Source organism: Hemitrygon akajei, chromosome 20 (assembly GCF_048418815.1).
Source record: "Hemitrygon akajei chromosome 20, sHemAka1.3, whole genome shotgun sequence".
Lineage (NCBI taxonomy): Eukaryota > Metazoa > Chordata > Chondrichthyes > Myliobatiformes > Dasyatidae > Hemitrygon > Hemitrygon akajei.
Window position 1 is genome coordinate 72,750,710 of NC_133143.1, and position 19,090 is coordinate 72,769,799.

A 19,090-nucleotide genomic window follows, 5' to 3' on the forward strand; every position below is an offset into this window, starting at 1 on the left:
TGGCCAAAGGATTGGAAGAGCTTCTACCCATACTGATACTTAACAATCAGACAGGTTTTATACAACAACGCCAAACACAAGACAATATACGAAGGACTCTTCACATTATGGATCATATACAAAAAGAATCAAAGCAATAATGATAAGCGTGGATGCTGAAAAGGCATTTGATTCGGTTCATTGGAATTTTCTTTACAGAGTTTTACATAGATTTGATTTCCATGTCACAATTATTAAAACAATACAGGCACTATAAGACAACCCTACTGCTAGAATTAAAATCAATGGATATTTATCAAATCGTTTTACCCTAGAAAGGGGTACAAGACGGGGTTGTGCATGGTCACCGCTACTCTTCACATTATATCTGGAACCATTAGCTTAATACATTAGACAAAATGAAGATATTAGGGGAATTAAAGGGACAGAGCATAAATTGGCCTATTACGTGGATGACATTCTGATCTATCTAGGGCAACCAACATACTCTTTACCTAAATTGATGCAATCCTTTGAACAATATTCTCAATTATTAATATTGTATTAATATTGAATTATATCAAGTATTAATATTGAAGTAGTAAAATGGATTCAACAGTGGCTGAATGGGAGATGTCTGAGAGTAATGGTGGATAACTGTTTGTCAGGTTGGAGGCTGGTGACTAGTGGTGTACCTCAGGGTTCTGTACTGGGTCCAATGTTGTTTGTCATATAAATTAATGATCTGGATGATGGGGCGGTAAATTGGATTAGTAAGTATGCAGATGATTCTAAGGTAGGTGGCGTTGTGGATAATGAAGTAGGTTTTCAAAGTTTGCAGAGAGATTTAGGTCAGTTAGAAAAATGGGCTGAATGATGGCAGGTGGAGTTTAATGCTGATAAGTGTGGGGTGCAACATTTTGGTAGGAATAATCCAAATAGGACATACATGGTAAATGTTAGGTCATTGAAGAATGCAGTAGAACAGAGTGATCTAGGAGTAATGGTGCATAGTTCCCTGAAAGTGGAATCTCATGTAGATAGGGTGGTGAAGAAAGCTTTTGGTATGCTGGCCTTTATAAATCAGAGCATTGAATATAGGAGTTGGGAAGCAATGTTAAAATTGTACAAGGCAATGGTAAGGCCGAATTTGGAGTATTGTGTACAGTTCTGGTCACCAAGTTATAGGAAAGATGTCAACAAAATAGAGAAAGTACAGAGAAGATTTACTAGAATGTTACCTGGGTTTCACCACCCAAGTTACAGGGAAAGGTTGAACAAGTTAGGTCTTTATTCTTTGGAGCATAGAAGGTTGAGGGGGGACTTGACAGAGGTATTTAAAATTATGAGGGGGATAGATAGAGTTGACGTGGATAGGCTTCTTCCATTGAGAGTAGGGGAGATTCAAACAAGAGGACATGAGTTGAGAGTTAGAGGGCAAAAGTTTAAGGGTAGCACTAGGGGGTATTTCTTCTCTCAGAGAGTGGTAGCTGTGTAGAACGAGCTTCCAGTAGAAGTGGTAGTGGCAGGTTCGGTATTGTCATTTAAAGTAAAATTGGATAGGTATATGGACAGGAAAGGAATGGAGGGTTATGGGCTGAGTGCGGGTCAGTGGGACTAGGTGAGAGTAAGCATTTGGCATGGACTAGAAGGGCCGAGATGGCCTGTTTCTGCGCTGTAATTGTTATTTGGTTATAATTATCAGGATACAAGATCAACATAGATAAAACCCAATTACTTTCATATAACTATAGCCCACCAAGAGAAATTGAAAGCAGATATCCCTGGGCATGGCAAACAGTCTTTCAAATATTCGGGCATCATTATGACAAAAGGTTTGGCAAAATTATCAAAATGCAATTATAAGCTTATATATAAAAAAATTAAGGAAGATATAACAAGATGGAATCTAATTCCTTTTTTTAGTCTCAGTTCAAGGATTGAATCTATTAAAATGAATATATTGCCCAGACTATTATATCTCTTTCAGACCCTACCAATAGAGATTACCGTAGATTCCGGATTATAAGCCGCTACTTTTTTCCCACGCTTTGAACACTGCGGCCTTTACTACGGTGCGGCTAATGCATGGTTTTTTTTCATGCCGCCAAAAACATTTTGCCTCGTGACAGTAGACCAATAAAATTGATGAGTAGTTCACAGAGGTCCAATGAAATTGTACGATAAATCAAGCGCACTTTCACAATTAAATTATTGTAAATCAGTCATTTGTACTCACCCTCATCAACATGGAAAACACTTGAAGAAAAGCATTGTGCTGCCTTTATGGCAGTTATTTAGTTTATAATATTTTCGCTTAGTAATTCATTTGTTAGTATTTTCTAGTTAAAGTTAGAAGTGTTTTAAGTATATTTGTTTTCTGTACTACATCCCGGAATGCTATGACGTCACATCCGGTTTTGCCGCGTCTTGTGGGAAAATACCGGTTTGCGATAAACGGAAAGGAGGGGGTGAGCGCATTAGACCCGACCGAGAACGCTGCACGCATATGATGCAGCTTTTAAGTTAAAGGCGATCAATAACTTTTCCTGGTAGGCTGCAGTATATATTTTTTTTACCAGTCGTTAGGAGATATTGGAATGTTGTTCGTGCACTGTTCAGTAAAAAAGTATACGCAACGTAATTTGTGTGTTACCGATACGTATGTATATTTAAAAGTAGCCGTGTTACAGGCATGGTTCGAAAAAAAGCGTTTGCAATATGTATTTGTTTATGTTACCATACGGATTTAATTAAAAGTTAAAAAATCCTCACGTGTAATATCTTTCTGTGTAAATATCTCATATTACAACGTGGGACACCTGCGGCTTAAAATCCGGTGCGGCCTGTACAAGTACAAAATTGATTTTCTTTCTAAAATTAGAGCCTGCGGCTTTTAATCAGGTGCGCTCTGTAGTCCGGAATTTCCGGTAATCAAAATCAATTCAATGAATGGAACCAAATGTTATCAAGATATATTTGGCAAGGTAAAAGGCCTAGAGTTCATCTCAAAACTTTGCAATTAGCCAAGGAAAAGGGGGGATGGTGCAACCCATCATATGACACTCAATGGAAAAACATTGAGGAGGGGATCCTTCCCATCCCCATACAGGCAATTTTGGCTGATAACAGCCTACAAAATACTGATAACCCATGGGTGAAATGGACTCTTAAATTATGGAAAAGTGTTATAAAAGAATATAAACTAGAGGGAGATATTGCAATTCTTAAATGGTGTGCATATGACTCAGATTTTGCACTGAATAAACTGGATGCTAGATTATGGACTGGACAGCTAAAGGAATAACAGTTCTTTGCAATATAATGAAAGAAGGAACACTGTTTAGTTTTGAAATGCTTAAAAAGAAACGCTTATTAGAAAAACAAGACTTTTACCGGTTTTTGCAGATGCGACAATATGTTAATAGGACGGTTAAAAATGTAACCAATTCAAGAACATGTTTGATAGAGTTATTTAGAAAAGCATATAATTCAGATAACAGTAGTAAAATCATTTCAAGCGTGTGTAAGGGTTTGTCAAATCTTAAAACACATTCGACTTCATACATTAAAACAAAATGGGAGAAGGAGGGAGGGATAATTATATCTAAGGAAGAATGGACAATAATATGACGATATCAATGGAAGTGTACCAGTTCACAGAAATGGAGGGAGTTCAGATGGAAAAACTTGATAAGGTATTTTATTATATCCTTTCAGAAATCTCATTATGATAGTAACCTCCCTGTTTGCTGGAGAAACTGTGGAAATCAAAATGCAAGCCATTACCATATTTTCTGGGAATGCCCTGTTATCAAAGACTATTGGAGTGCCCTAAACAATGCCCTACAAGACATCTTTAAATGTGAAATACCCTTAGAAAGTAAGACTTTATATTTTGGGTATATACCTCAAGAATGGTTGAAAAGATAAATGATTAATGAATATACTGCTGTTGGCTGGTAAAAAGACTCTTACTAGGAAATGGTTATCACAGGAGAGCCCAACCTTAAATACATAGATGGAAATTACAATGGATATTTACTAAATGGAGAAGATAACAGCATCTGTTAATCATAAGTTGGAACAATTTGATTCCTACTAGTTTCAAAATGGTTGAACTATATAACACCTCATAGGCCTGATTTTATCCTCACAAATCAATGAATATATTGTAAAAAAAAAATCACTCCCTACTTGTACATAGTTTTCTCCTTTCTATAACGGACAAACTGAATAAGTATTTTGCATCAGCTTTCACTGTGGAAGACACTATCAGAATGGTGAATATTTCAGGTATCAGGAGGCATGAAGTATGTGAAGTTATAACTAGAGAGAACCTTCTTGGGGAAACTGAAAGGTCTGAAGGTAGATAAAGTCATCTGGACCAGATGGTGTACACTCCAGGGTTCTGAAAGAGGTGGCTGAAGAGATTGTAGAGACATTAATGTCTTTGAAGAATCACCAGGTTCCATTAGACTGGAAAATTGCAAATGTCACTCCACTCTTCAAGAAGGGAGAGGGGCAGAAGAAAGGAAACTATAGGCAAGTTAGTCTGACAGTGATTGGGAAGATGTTAGAGTCAATTTTTAAGGATGGGTTCTCAGGGTACTTGGGGGCACATGATAAAAATAGTCCTTAGACAACATGGTTTCCTCAAGGGAAAATCTTGCCTGGCAGATCTGTGGAAATTCTTTGGAATCAGTTGATGTGTATGTGGATTTTCAGAAGGCCTTTGACAAGGTGACACACATGAAGCTGCTTAACAAGCTACAAGCCCATGGTATTACAGGAAAGATTCTAGCATGGAGGCAAAGGGTGGAAAGAGTGTCTTCTGACTGGCTTTGCTAGTGACTAATGGTGTTCCACAGGAGTCTGTGTTGGGGCCGATTCTTTATATGTCAATGGATGGACTTGATGGATTTATTGAAAAGTTTGCAGACAATATGAAGGTAGCTGGAGGGGAAGGTAGTTTTGAGGAAGTAGAGAGGCTACAGAAGGACTTGGACTGATTCGGAAAATGGGCAAAGAAATGGTAGATGGAATACAGTGTCAGGAATTGTATGGTCATGTACTTTGGTAGAAAAAAAATTAGTGTTAACTATTTTCTAAATGGAGAGAAAATACAAAAATTTAGTCGCAACAGGACTTGGGAGTCCCTGTGCAGGATTCCCTAAAGGTCAATTTGAAGGTTGAGTCTGTGGTGAGGTCTGCAAATGTAATGTTAGCATTCAATTGAATTGAATTGAATTTGAAAAGGCCTAGGATTTAAAAGCAAGGTTGAAAGTTTATAAAGCACTGGTGAGGCTTCACTTGGAGTATTGTGAGCCATTTTGTGTCTCTTATCACTGAATGTGCTCAATCTGTTGAGGGTTCAAAGGTGGTTCTCGAAAATGATTCCAGGATTGAATGGCTTGTCATATGAAGAGCATCCCCTGATGGCTGTGGACCTGTATTCACTAGAATTTAGAAGAATGACGGCGACATCATTGAAACCAATTGAATGATAGAAGTACACACAAGGAAATCTGCAGATGCTGGAAATTCAAGCAACACACACAAAACACTGGTGGAACGCAGCAGGCCAGGCAGCATCTATAGGAAGAAGTACAGTCGATGTTTCGGGCCGAGACCCTTCATCAGGACGGAAGGGTTACGATATCCTGGTGCCAGGGTCCACGATATCTCAGATCGAGTTCTCAGTATTCTCAAGAGGGAGGGTGAGCAGCCGGATGTCATGGTCCATGTAGGGACCAATGACGTAGGTAGGAAGAGTGAGGAGGTCCTGAAAGGTGAGTTTAGGGAGCTAGGTGCCAAGTTAAAGGACAGGACCTCCAGGATAGCAGTCTCAGGATTGCTACCAGTGCCACGTGCAGGTGGGTTTAGAGAATAGTAAGATAGGGCAGATCAACATGGGGCTGAAGACATGGTGCAGGAAGGAGGGCTTCAGATTTATAGATAATTGGGCAGTTTTCCAGGGAAGGTGGCACCTGTTCCGGCGGGACGGTTTACATCTGAACTGGAGGGGGACAAATATTCTTGCAGGTAGGTTTGCTAGAGAGGCTCCAGTGGATTTAAACTAGATATGAGGGGGGAGGGGAACCAGAGTGTAGGAACAGATGTATGGGAGAAGGAAGAAAAAGAAGACAGTAAAGTTCTTTGTACTGTTGGAGATAAACAGAGAGGAGGAGGTGGAGAATTTCTTAAATGCATTTATTTTAATGCTAGGAGCATTGTAAGAAAGGTGGATGAGCTTAGAGCATGGATTGATACCTGGAAATATGATGTTGTAGCTATTAGTGAAACATGGTTGCAGGAGGGGTGTGATTGGCAACTAAATATTCCTGGATTTCGTTGCTTCAGGTGTGATAGAATCGGAGGGACAAGAGTGGGAGGTGTTGCATTGCTTGTCAGAAAATATTACAGCAGTGCTCTGGCAGGATAGATTAGAGGGCTCGTCTAGGGAGACTTGAGGAATTGATTGGAATTGAGGAATGAAAAAAGTGGAGTAACACTTATAGGGGTGTATTATAGACCACCTAATGGGGAGCGAGAATTGGAGGAGCAAATTTGCATGGAGATAGCAGATATTTGTAGTAAGCACAGGGTTGTGATTGTGGGAGATTTTAATTTTCCACACATAGACTGGGAAGCCCATACTGTAAAAGGGATGGATGGTTTGGAGTTTGTAAAATGTGTGCAGGATAGTTTTTTGCAGCAATACATAGAGGTATCAACTAGAGAAGGAGCAGTGTTGCATCTTCTGTTAGGGAATGAAATAGGTCAGGTGATGGAGGTATGTGTTGGGGAGCACTTCAGGTCCAGTGATCACAAAGCCATTAGTTTCAATATAATTATGGAGAAGGATAGGACTGGACCCAGGGTTGAAATTTTTGATTGGAGAAAAACTAACTTTGAGGAGATGCAAAAGGATTTAGGAGTGGATTGGGACAATGTGTTTTATGGGAAGGATGTAATAGGGAAATGGAGGTAATTTAAAGGTGAAATTTTGAGGGTACAGAATCTTTATGTTCCTGTTAGGTTGAAAGGAAAGGTTAAAAATTTGAGAGAGCCATGGTTTTCAAGGGATATTGGAAACTTGATTAGGAATAAGAGAGATATCTACAATAAATATAGGCAGCATGGAGTAAATGAGGTGCTCAAGGAATGTAAAGAATGTAAGAAGAATCTTAAGAAAGAAATTAGAAAAGCTAAAAGAAGATGCGAGGTTGCTTTGACAAGTAAGGTGAAAATAAATCCGAAAGGTTTCTACAGTTATATTAATAGCAAAAGGATAGTGAGGGATAAAATTGGTCCCTTAGAGAATCAGAGTGGACAGCTATGTGCGGAGCCGAAAGAGATGGGGGAGATTTTGAACAATATCTTTTCTTCAGTATTCACTAAGGAGAAGGATATTGAATTGTGTAAGGTAAGGGAAACAAGTAGGGAAGTTATGGAAACTATGATGATTAAAGAGGAGGAAGTACTGGCACTTTTAAGGAATATAAAAGTGGATAAATCTCCGGGTCTTGACACGATATTCCCTAGGAACTTGAGGGAAGTTAGTGTAGAAATAGCAGGGGCTCTGACAGAAATATTTCAAATATCATTAGAAACAGGGATGGTGCCGGAGGATTGGTGTATTGCTCATGTGGTTCCATTGTTTAAAAAGGGTTCTAAGAGTAAACCTAGCAATTATAGGCCTGTCAGTTTGATGCAGTGGTGGGTAAGTTAATGGAAAGTATTCTTAGAGATGGTATATATAATTATCTGGATAGATAGGGTCTGATTAGGAACAGTCAGCATGGATTTGTGCATGGAACGTCATGTTTGACATATCTTATTGAATTTTTTGAAGAGGTTACAAGGAAAGTTGATGAGGGTAAAGCAGAGGATGTTGTCTATATGGACTTCAGTAAGGCCTTTGACAAGGTTCCGCACAGAAGGTTCAATCGTTAGGTATTAATATTGAAATAGTAAAATGGATTCAACAGTGGCTGGATGGGAGATGCCAGAGAGTAGTGGTGGATAACTGTTTGTCAGGTTGGAATCCGGTGACTAGTGGTGTGCCTCAAGGATCTGTGCTGGGTCCAATGTTGTTTGTCATTTACATTAATGATCTAGATCAGGGGTGTCAAACTCATTTTAGGTCACGGGCCGGATTGAGCAAAATGCAGCTTCATGTGGACTGGATCAGTCGGACGCGTGCGAACGCAGCTTTCGTTGCCTCCGTTTTTTCAGCCTGCTCTCATGTGTCTCAGTCTCTGCTATAACTACAAAGTGTTTCACTTTACAAATTCCGTTTCTTATGAAGAAGACTGCCGAATAAACACTAAAAACCCTGAAAACCTGGTACCTGAATAAACTCAGCATTAGCCATATCATACGCCATAGGCGCTTCGCTTACTGGAGCCAGCTTTAATAGTAATTAGATATTATCTCGCGGGCCAAAGATAATTCCACCGCGGGCCGGATTTGGCCCGCGGGCCTTAAACTCCAATCCTTATCAGCATTGGAGTTTAATGCTGATAAGTGTGAGGTGCTACATTTTGGTAGGAATAATCCAAATAGGATATACATGGTAAATGGTAGGGCATTGAAGAATGCAGTCGAACAGAGTGATCTAGGAATAATGGTGCATAGTTCCCTGAAGGTGGAATCTCATGTGGATAGGGTGCTGAAGAAAGCTTTTGGTATGCTGGCCTTTATAAATCAGAGCATTGAGAATAGGAGTTGGGATGTAATGTTAAAATTGTACAAGGCATCGGTAAGGCCGAATTTGGAGTATTGTGTACAATTCTGTTTACTGAATTATAGGAAAGATGTCAACAAATTAGAGAGAGTACAGAGGAATGTTACCTGGGTTTCAGCACCTAAGTTACAGAGAAAGGTTGAATAAGTGAAGTCTTTATTCTTTGGAGCATAGAAGTTTGAGGGGGGACTTGATAGTGGTGTTTAAAATTATGAGGGGGATAAATAGAGTTGATGTGGATAGGCTTTTTCCATTGCGAGTAGGGGAGATTCAAACAAGAGGACATGAGTTGAGAGTTAGGGGGCAAAATTTTTAAGGGTAACACGGGGGGAATTTCTTTACTCAGAGAGTGGTAGCTGTGTGGAACGAGTTTCCAGTAGAAGTGGTAGTGGCAGGTTCGGTATTGTCATTTAAAGTAAAATTGGGTAGGTATATGGACAGAAAAGGAATGGAGGGTTATGGGCTGAGTGCAGGCCAGTGTGACTAGGTGAGAGTAAGTGTTCGGCACGGACTAGAAGGACCGTGATGGCCTGTTTCTTTGCTGTAATTGTTATATGGTCTTGATTGCACTTGCGTACTGGGTCCAGATTAGGTCCTCTAATACCAAGGAATTTAATGCTACTGACCCTCTCCACCTCTGTTCTTATGATGAGAACTGGCTCATGGATTTCACTAACTATGCACTAACAGACAAAGAATGAAGAAGAAGAAACTTGCCTCACAGCACAGCAGCTCCATTTATCCCTTGTAAATGAATTGTGCATTAATTGGGCTGTCAAAAAAAGTTGAAAGCCCGTGAATGTTCTTTTTTAAAAATTTCTTGCTCGGTCTTTGTGTAGCTTTCTCTCTTGATTCGATTGGGCTGCTGGAAAAATTCTGCCAGGAATATATGTACTCAGGGAAATGCACAACAGAAATATGGAGGTTGTTTACAGAGCACCTGCTGGTGGTTCTGGACAGGTTTGTCCCACTGAGGCAGGGAAAGGATGGTAGGGTGAGGGAAACCTGGTTGAGAGGAGATGTGGAACATCTAGTTGAGAGGAAGAAGTTTATTTAATGTTTATGAAACAAGGATCAGACAGGGCTCTAATGTAGCTAGGAAGGAGCTGGAGATTGAATTTAGGAGAGCTAGAAGGGGGCATGGGAAAACCTTGGTGTGTTAAGGAAAACCCCAAGGTGTTCTACACATGTGAAGAACAGGAGGATAAAGATAAAGTGAGGGTAGAGCTGATCAAGTATAGTAGAGGAAATGTGTGCCAGGAGTCAGAGGACATACTTCAATATTCACCAGTGAAAAAGACCTTGATGATTGTGAGGACTGGGTAAAACAGGCTTATATACTTGGACATATTGATGTTAAGGAAGAGCTAGTGTTGGAACTCTTGAAAAACATTAGGGTGGGTTAATCCCTGGAGTCAGGTGAGATATACCCTGAGTTACTGCTGGAAGTGAGGGAAGAGTTTGCTGCACCTTACTACATGATTGGAGAATAGCAAATATTATTCATTTGAAAGGGTGTAGTGATAAACCTGGACACTATAGACCAGTGTGTCATACTTCAGTAGTAGACAAATTATTGGAGAGAATTCTTAAGGCAGTGGTTACGAGTATTTGGAAAAGGCATAGTCTGATTACGGATGATATGCAAGACTTTGAGGAGCAGATCATGCCTCACAAGCCTGATTTGAATTCTTTGAGGATGTGATAAAGCACATATTGATGAGGGTAGAACAGTGGATGTGGTATATAGTCAAATCACTTTTATTGTAATTTCGACCATAACTGCTGGTACAGTACATAGTAAAAATGAGACAGCGTTTTTCAGGACCATTGTGTTACATGACACAGTACAAAAACTAGACTGAACTACGTTAAAAAAAACAGAGAAAGCTACACTAGACTACAGGCCTACACAGGACTACATAAAGTGCACAAAAACAGTGCAGGCATTACAATAAATAATAAACAAGACAATAAGGCAAGGTGTCATATGAATTTTAGTAACACGTTTGATGAGATTCCCTGTGGCTCATTCAGAAAGTCAGGATGTATGTGATCTAGGGAAACTTGCTGCATGAATACAGAATTGGCTTGCTGATAGAAGGCAGAGGGTGGTAATTGATGAAGAGTATTCTGCCTTGAGGTCAGTGACCAGTGATGTTCAGCAGGGATCTGTTCTTGGACTCCTTCTGTTTGTGATTTTTATAAATAACTTGGATGATGAAGCGGAATGTGAGTTGGTAAATTTGCGGACACAAAGTTTAGTGGATAGTGTGGAGGGTTGTTGTTGGTTGTAATGGGATATTGACAGGATGCAGAGCTGGGTTGAGAATTGCTAGATGAAATTCTACCCAGAAATGTGTGAAGTGATTCAATTTAGAAGGTTGAATTTGAAGCCAGAATACACGGTTAATGACAGGATTCTTAGCAATGTGAAGGAACACAGGGATCTTTGGGTCCACATCCATAGATCCCTCAAAGTTGATCACCAGTAGATGAGGATGTTAAGAAGGTGTATGGTGTGTTGTTCTTCATTAGTCAGAGGATTAAGTTCAAAAACCACAAGGTAATGTTGCAACTCTATAAAAAACCCTGGTTAAACCATACTTGCAGTATTGTGTTTAGTTCTTGTTACCTCATTATAGGAAGGATGTGGAAACTTTATCAAAGTTTCAACTGAGATTTACCAGGATGTTACCTGGACTAGAGGACATGTCTTATAAAGATAGTTTGAGTGAGCTAGGACTTTTTGGAGGAAGGAGGATAAGAGGTGACTTGATAGATAAGTACAAGATTATAAGTGGTATAGATAGAGTGAACCAGCAGAGACTTTTTCCCCAGGCAGCAATGGCTAATATGAGAAGACATACTTCCAGTCAGTCACCTTAAATGTATGGGGGGTGGGGGTGGAGGTGATGTCAGAGATAAGTTCTTTACAAAGAGAGTAGTGGAAGCTTGTAATGCTCTGCCAGAGTTGAGGGCATTTAAGAAGCTTAGGCACATACAGTAGATGAAAGAAAAATAGAGGGTTATGCAGGAGGAAAGTGTTAGATTGATCATAGAGTAGGTTAAAAGCTCAGCACAATATCATGGGCCAAAGGCTCTGTATTATGCTATAATATTCTGTGCTTATTTCTCGTTCTTCTTTCCATTTTGCTATTTTTTTCTGACTCACAATGCCAAATCATGTAATGACTAATGACATGATCAATACCAATCATTATAAATCTGCCTGCCGTATTATGTAGGCTAAAAGTTGGAGACCTAGCTACTTATTTTACTTGTGTCTATTCGGGTAAAGTATTTTGAATGAACCAAATAGAATTCTGTAAATTAGTTAAATAGAAATTGGGAGAACACAGCAGTTCTAATCGAAGAGTCAGCAGTGGAAAGGGTGAGTAGCTTCAAGTTTCTAGATGTCAACATCTCTGAGGATCTTTTCTGGGCCCACCATAATGATGCAATTTTGAAAAAGGCACATCTGTAAGTAAATTTCATTAAGAGTTTGAGGAGATTTAGTATGTCACCAAAGGCTCTAGCATATTTCTATGGTTGTACTGTGGAGGGTGTTCTGACTGGTGGCATCACTGTCTGGTATGCTGGTGCCAAAGAGCCATCTCCATCATAGGCACTAGGCTTCCCACCATCGAGGGCATTTTCAAAAGGCGATGCCTCAGGAAGGTGGCATCCATCATGAAAGGCCCTCATTACCCAGAACATGCTTAACATATTACAAACAGCTTCTTCCTCTCTGCCATCGGATTTCTGAACAGTCCATGAACACTACCTCTTTTGCTCTCATTTTGCATGATTTATTTTTTAATATATTATTGTGTTATAGTAATTTTTGTGTATTGTACTGTAATGCTGCTGCAGAACAATAAATTTCATGATGATATGTTAGTTATAATAAACCTGATTCTGGTTGATTTTCTATTTATAGTTTGCTATGGGGATGAGGAGAACAGAAGATCTTAAATTTCAACTAGAAACGCCATTTGAGAGGAAAGTTGGAAAGCATAGATCACTACTATAGATGGATTCACTGTAACACATCTATAACGCAAGAATTTCCAGAGGAAACCAGCACACTGTATTGTATTTCTGTAAAAGCAAAACTGTATTTGAGCTGTGTGTAAAATTAAAAGTTAATAGAAGAGAAAGAAATCAAAAAAAATTAAAGTAACAATGATTTGTGCTGTGAATCTGTTGGGTGCCTTAGTAAGCACTTTAAAATGAGAAGCTTCTGCAAAATGTACTTGGGTGCATCATCTGTTATCTAAGCTTTTAAGATAACAGCTGTAATTAAAGTGTTCAAAGTATTAGGTAAGCTTTATTTGAAACCGTTATCTTGGAGTTCAAGATGCATAAGATAAATTTTGCTTTGGATTTGACATTTGTAATGAAAGTGTGGATTAGAAATCTATCAATGAAAATAGAATTTTCCAGCAGTAAATTAACTCTTCATATGAAGTTGATTAAACAAAAAGACAGTTGTACTCTGAATAAAATGTGCTCTTTGCCTTTCTTGGTATTATGTAATATTTTACTCTTAATTGTGAATCTTAGCTTTTCAGGTACCACCTTTTTGGCACTTTATGGAGGAACAGGAATTGCATTTAATGTTCAAAAGTAGTCACACATGCTGTTTTAATGATTTCAGTGCTGTGTGCCTGATAACTATTTAGTTTTAAATCAAGCCAACTTTTAGTTTTTGTAAATTCCAAAACATTTGAATATTGTTTATTTTCTTGAGGGTTAATATTATAAAATATAATTGACACACATCAAAGTGACATGGAATGGCTCTAATAAAACCTACTTTTGTGACTTGCAAAAAATGTCATCAATATGTTGAATAGAGTGGAAGTTTCATAGATCAGGTGCATTATTTTTGGGGGATTGTGGTGCTTGACAAGTTCTCAGAAATACTGTTAAACAGCTCTAATGTATGACATTCTATTATCCTAATTTTAAACATCAGTGTAGTTCCTGGTAGTTAAATGTATTTTTCCCATAGATTTTACTATTAAATTGCTTTCATTTTTTTCAAAAAAAAGTTTTATGGGTTTCCTGAAACCAGCAAGTGATTTTTAGGGTTGTCTTAAATAGCAATAAAACATAGTGGATAGGAATATCTTAGCTGAATGGATGGTGTTATGGTTAATTTTGATCTCAGAATTACAGCTGTTTCATGGTGAATAGATACAGTCCACAATACTGCTAACATTTATACTGACACAGTACCGCATTGGTCTACTGTCAGAAAAGCAACATTTTGTTTGTCCTGTGACATTATTACATTTGAAAGATTTTTCCATGAGCGACTATCCACATATATCAATCATTATCTTTTGAGGGCTTCATCCTGTTCAAATATTAATCAAACTTTTAAAGACAACCACTGTCATTAAAAGCCTAATGACTATTTCTAAAAAGCCTTTTAATCATACCTCTAGAAGAGAATATTTGTAGTACATTATAAATTAGAACAATACTTCAACTTTCATGCACTAGGATCCAGTGTCGACAGCTAAGCATGTGCTGTAAGATGGAATAAAGAGTATTCCAAGTAGTGAAGATGCCTTCCTGCACAAGAAAAACTCTCATTTCCCATAGTAACTTCGGGTATATCACATTCAGCCACTAGGACAGATCTAATGTTTTTTGCAAGTTCCAGCACATCAATGTTATGAAAAAGGATATATTCCAGCATATGCTGTCCTCGCATTGATTAAGATTCCTCTCACTGGTGAATACTGAAACAAGTATTCATTAAGGGCCTCTGAACCTCTAACTTTGGGCACATATGTCCTTTTTTATCCCTGATTGGTCCTACTTTCATTCTAGGTCATCATCCTGTTCTTCACATATGTGTAGAATGCCTTGGGGTTTTCCTTAATCCTTAAGGAAAGGCTTTCTCATGTTCCTTTCTAGCTCTCCTAAGTTCCTTCTTAAGCTCCTTTCTTGTTACCTGATAACTCTTTCAAGATCCCTGTCTGATCCTTGCATCCTAAACTTTTAAGTATGCTTCCTTCTTTTGTTACGTACACGCAACCCTGTAAAAGTTTCAGCAGCAATAGAACACATCTGGAGTCTGATGTTGCTGTTAACAAACACTATTTTATTAGTAACTACGTAATGCATTAACTTCAACCAGGTAAATCAAGGGTTCAGTGTTAGGCATATATAGGTGTATAGATAAAGTTCCCAAACTCACTCAGGCTCAGGTAGTAAGAGGTACAGTCTTACAATGGTGTGTAAGAAAGTTCCGTTCAGTTCAATTCACGGAATTTGAAGTGAGAGATATTTGTAACCCAAACAAACAGATGTCGTTGATCTTCCCGTTGTCCTCCGAATCCTTTGGTTTGGTCAAATGTGTCCATAAAGGGGTCCCGTCTTGCAGTGGTTAACTACCAACCCAGGCGAGGGTAGATAGACCGGTAGATTCCACAAGGTTACCCCAACCATACAACATGATAGCCACTTATCCATTCCACGACATACGAAATAACTCCAACAGTGATTTGCCACAGGGGTGCCTTCTTCAGTGAAATACCACACCCAGACGAGGGTAAACACACACGTGGTATTCACAAAGGTTTCCCCTCACCAGAGAACCCACTCTTGTTGATTAACTATGTGACAATCACACCTTCGTATTCGAATGGAATCAAACACTCCCACGGGCTACTTGGAGTGATCTCTTTGTCACTAGGTTTCTGCTGTTTCAAACCTTCGTCTCCACTCCTCTCTGCAAACTTCTGGTTGCAGCACTTGTGAGAGTCATTTATCAATACTCTGGATCAATCTCAACTCACCCCTTTGGGCTACTGAAAGTTTAAACCAGCGACTCACTAGTTTCTTCCATTGACCGAATCCATCTCGACTCTGACTGTGTGTCTGTAAGAGAATCATCTGACCTTGCTTATTCAAAACAAGCCGCGAACTTGTATAAACAATCGATTGTCCATCAAATAACTCCACCTCTCTTCGCCATAGCAACTCAAGCCGACAGCAGTATTCAGTGTCCTTGCATAAGTCCAAACACACTATAAAGTAGATGTAAACACAAGCTGCTCACCACAGCAGCCAAGCAAATCTGTAGTCAGCAGAAATCCAACAGTGTCCAAAAGTCAGTCTCATTCTCTCGGCGTTCTAAAGTGACAGTCCACAGAAAAAATGAACCCTGGGAGTACATAACACTTTCTTTTGACTAGATGTTCAAAGAGGGATGGAAAAAGAATTCTGGAGCATTGGGCTCTAATAATACATGGCATAGTCATCACAGTGGTAAGAAGTTGAAAACAGGAGGCAGTGATACATAAAATAATTGGAGTTTGGGGCTTGCATTTTTTTTTGACGAAGGACAATATTGCAGTGAATGAAGTTACAAAAAGAATTTCTGGATGGCCTGAGATGGGTGATGATGTGGGCAATATAATAGTAGAAGTAGATGATCTCTATGAAGGAGCAAATGTGTGAACTTGAATAGAGTACTGAGGTTACAAATAGGGTAGCATTTGCAAATTTGTAATATGCTTTTTCACATCTTCCTTATCCACACCCCTCAAAATTTTGCTAACATTCATTGGTTCCCACATTAGCCTCCCCTGCTCCAAGGAAAATAAAGCCTCTCTGGTGCTTCCTCATAATTGAAATACTCTATCCGGGGTAACGTCTCATTGAATCTTCTGCAGCCTCCCTATTGTAATTGTTTTCTTCCTATACTGTGTCAGCCAGAATTGTGCACAGTATTACAGCTATGCTGTAATCAATGTTTTATAAAGTTGTACCAAGACCTTGTTCTTATTCTGTGCCCCAAAGGTAAGTTTGCCTTAATCCTTCTTCAATCTATTTGTACTGCCACCTTCAGGGATCTTTGCACTTGTACACAACCTCTGCTCCTCAAAGCTACCCAAAGCCTTGCCATTCATAGTATACAACCTACCCTTACTGCCCCCAGCCCAAAATACATCACCAGTAAAGCTCTGAGGCAAATGTGTGTATAGTTGATGCCATCATTGGACAAAAACCATGAGGATAGTTCCCAGCGGAATTTTTTTTGGGATGCATGATTGATTCGTAGGTGAATGTGAAAAGGGGACACTGCTGAAGAAATTTGGACTCTACTTTTACTAATGTCACAATGAACACTTGTTTTCAAAGTCATAGAAAACTATAGCACAGAAACAGGCCCTTTAGCCCATCTAGTCTGCTGAACTATTATACTGCCTAGTTCATCAACCTGTACCCCATAGTCCTCCATACCCCTCCTATCCATGTACCTATCCAAATTTCTCTTAAATGTTGAAATCAAATATGCATGCACCACTTGCACTGGCTGTTAATTCCACACTTTCACAACCCTCTGAATGAAGCTGTTCCCTTTAAGAATTTCTCATTTTATCTTTCACCCTTAGCCCATGACCTTTAGTTCCAGTCTCAGTGGGAAAAGTCTGCTTTTATTTACCCTATCTATATGCCTCATTAATTTGTAAGCCTCTATCAAATCTCATCATTCTCCTACGCTGTAGGGAATAAAGTCCCTAGATGTGGGGTTGAAATTGCAAAGGCAGCTGTAGTAAGGGTAATGTCACAATTGTAATGGGGGACTTCAATGGAGATTGGGAAAACCAGGTTGTTGTTGAATGCCTATGAGATGGCTTTTTGGAGCAGCTTGTGCTTGAGCCTACTAGAGGAAAGGCCATCTTAGAATGGTTGTTGTGTAATGACCCAGATTTTATTTGTCAGCTTAACATAAAGGAACCCTTAGGAGGCAGTAGTCATAATATGATTGAATTCTTACTGCAATTTGAGAGGAAGAAGCACAAGTCACCTGTATCTGTATCACTATGGAATAAAGGGAATTACAGAGGCATGAGAGAGGAGCTTGCACAGGTGGATTGGAAGGGGATACTGGTGGGGATGATGGCAGAACAAAGGTGGCTGAAGTTTCTGGGAATAATTCACAAGGCACAGGACAGGCATGTCCCACAGAAAAAGTTCTCGAAAGAGCAGGGCTGGGCAACCATGGCTGACAAGGAAATTTGAAGACTACATAAAAGCCCAGGAAAGGGCATATAAGGTAGCAAAAGTAAGTGGGAATTTGGATGATTGGGAAGTTTTTAAAATTCAACAAAAGACAACTAAAAAAAGGCAATAAGATGGGGAAATATGGAATATGGGGGCAAACTAGCCAATAATGTAAAACAGGACTCTAAAAGTTTTTTTCAGTTGCATAAAGAATAAACACAAGGTGAGAGTTGATATTAGACCACTGGAAAATGATGCCGAGATGATAGTAATGGGGGACAAAGAAGTGGCAGAAGAACTTAATAAGTTGCTTCAGTCTTTACTGTGAAAAACACTAGATACGTGCCAGGGAGCAAGAGTGAGTGCCATTGCTATTAAAAGGAAAAAGTACTAAGCAACCTCAAAGGTCTTAAGGTGGATAAGTCAGATGGACTACATCCCGGAGTCCTGAGAAGTTGCTGAAGAGATAATGGATGCATCAGTCATGATCTTTCAAGAATCACTTGATTCTGGGATAACCCAGAGGACTGGAGAATTGCAAATGTCAGTCCATTCCTTTAAGAAGGGAGGGAGATAAAAGAGAAGAAATTATAGGCCAGTTATCCTCAATGGTTGGGAAAATGTTGGAGTCCATTATTAAGGACAAGGTTTCAGAGTACTTGGAGACTAATGGTTAAATAAGTCAAAGTCAACATAGTTTCTTTAAGGGGAAATCTTCCCTGACAAATCTGTTAGAATTCTTCAAGGAAGTAATAAGCAAGGTGGACAAAGGAGAGGCAGTGAATGTCATTTACTCAGATATTCAGAAGGCATTTGATAAGGTGCCTCATATGAGGCCACTTAACATGGTGTTACAGGAAATATACTGGCATAGATAGAAGAATGGCTGAAGGCAGGAGGCAGCAAGTGGGGATAAAGGGGGCCTTTTCTTGTTGGCTGCCAGTAGTGTTCCTCAGGGGTCAGTATTGGGACCGCTACTTTTCACATTGTTTGTCAATGATTTAGATAATGGAATTGATAATATTGTGGTAAAGTTTGCAGATGATACGAAGATAGGTAGTGTTGAGGAAGTAACACAATTGCAGCAGGACTTAGACAAATTGGAAAAATGGGCAAAATCTGCCAGATGGAATACAGTGTTAGGAAATGTATCATAATGCCTTCTAGTGCTGACTATTATCTAAATAAGGAGAAAATTCGAACATCAGAGTTGAAAAGGGGCTTAGGAATCCTCCTGCAAGACTCCCAAAAGGTTAATTCACAAATTGAGTCTGTGGTAAAGTAGACAAATGCAATGTTGGCATTTATTTCAAGGTGAATAGA

At 39.2% G+C, this 19,090-nt stretch overlaps 1 protein-coding gene across 1 annotated transcript in view; it reads left to right on the top strand.

The window, feature by feature from the left end:
- tomm7 (translocase of outer mitochondrial membrane 7 homolog (yeast)) overlaps window positions 1-13,258 on the top strand; it is a 38,352-nt gene extending 25,094 nt beyond the window's left edge. The window contains exon 3 of the mRNA XM_073024624.1: window positions 12,675-13,258. Coding sequence (XP_072880725.1) covers window positions 12,675-12,690 — 16 coding nt within the window. The 3' untranslated portion in view covers window positions 12,691-13,258. The remainder of the gene's footprint in view (window positions 1-12,674) is intronic.
- The last annotated feature ends 5,832 nt before the right edge of the window (window positions 13,259-19,090 follow it).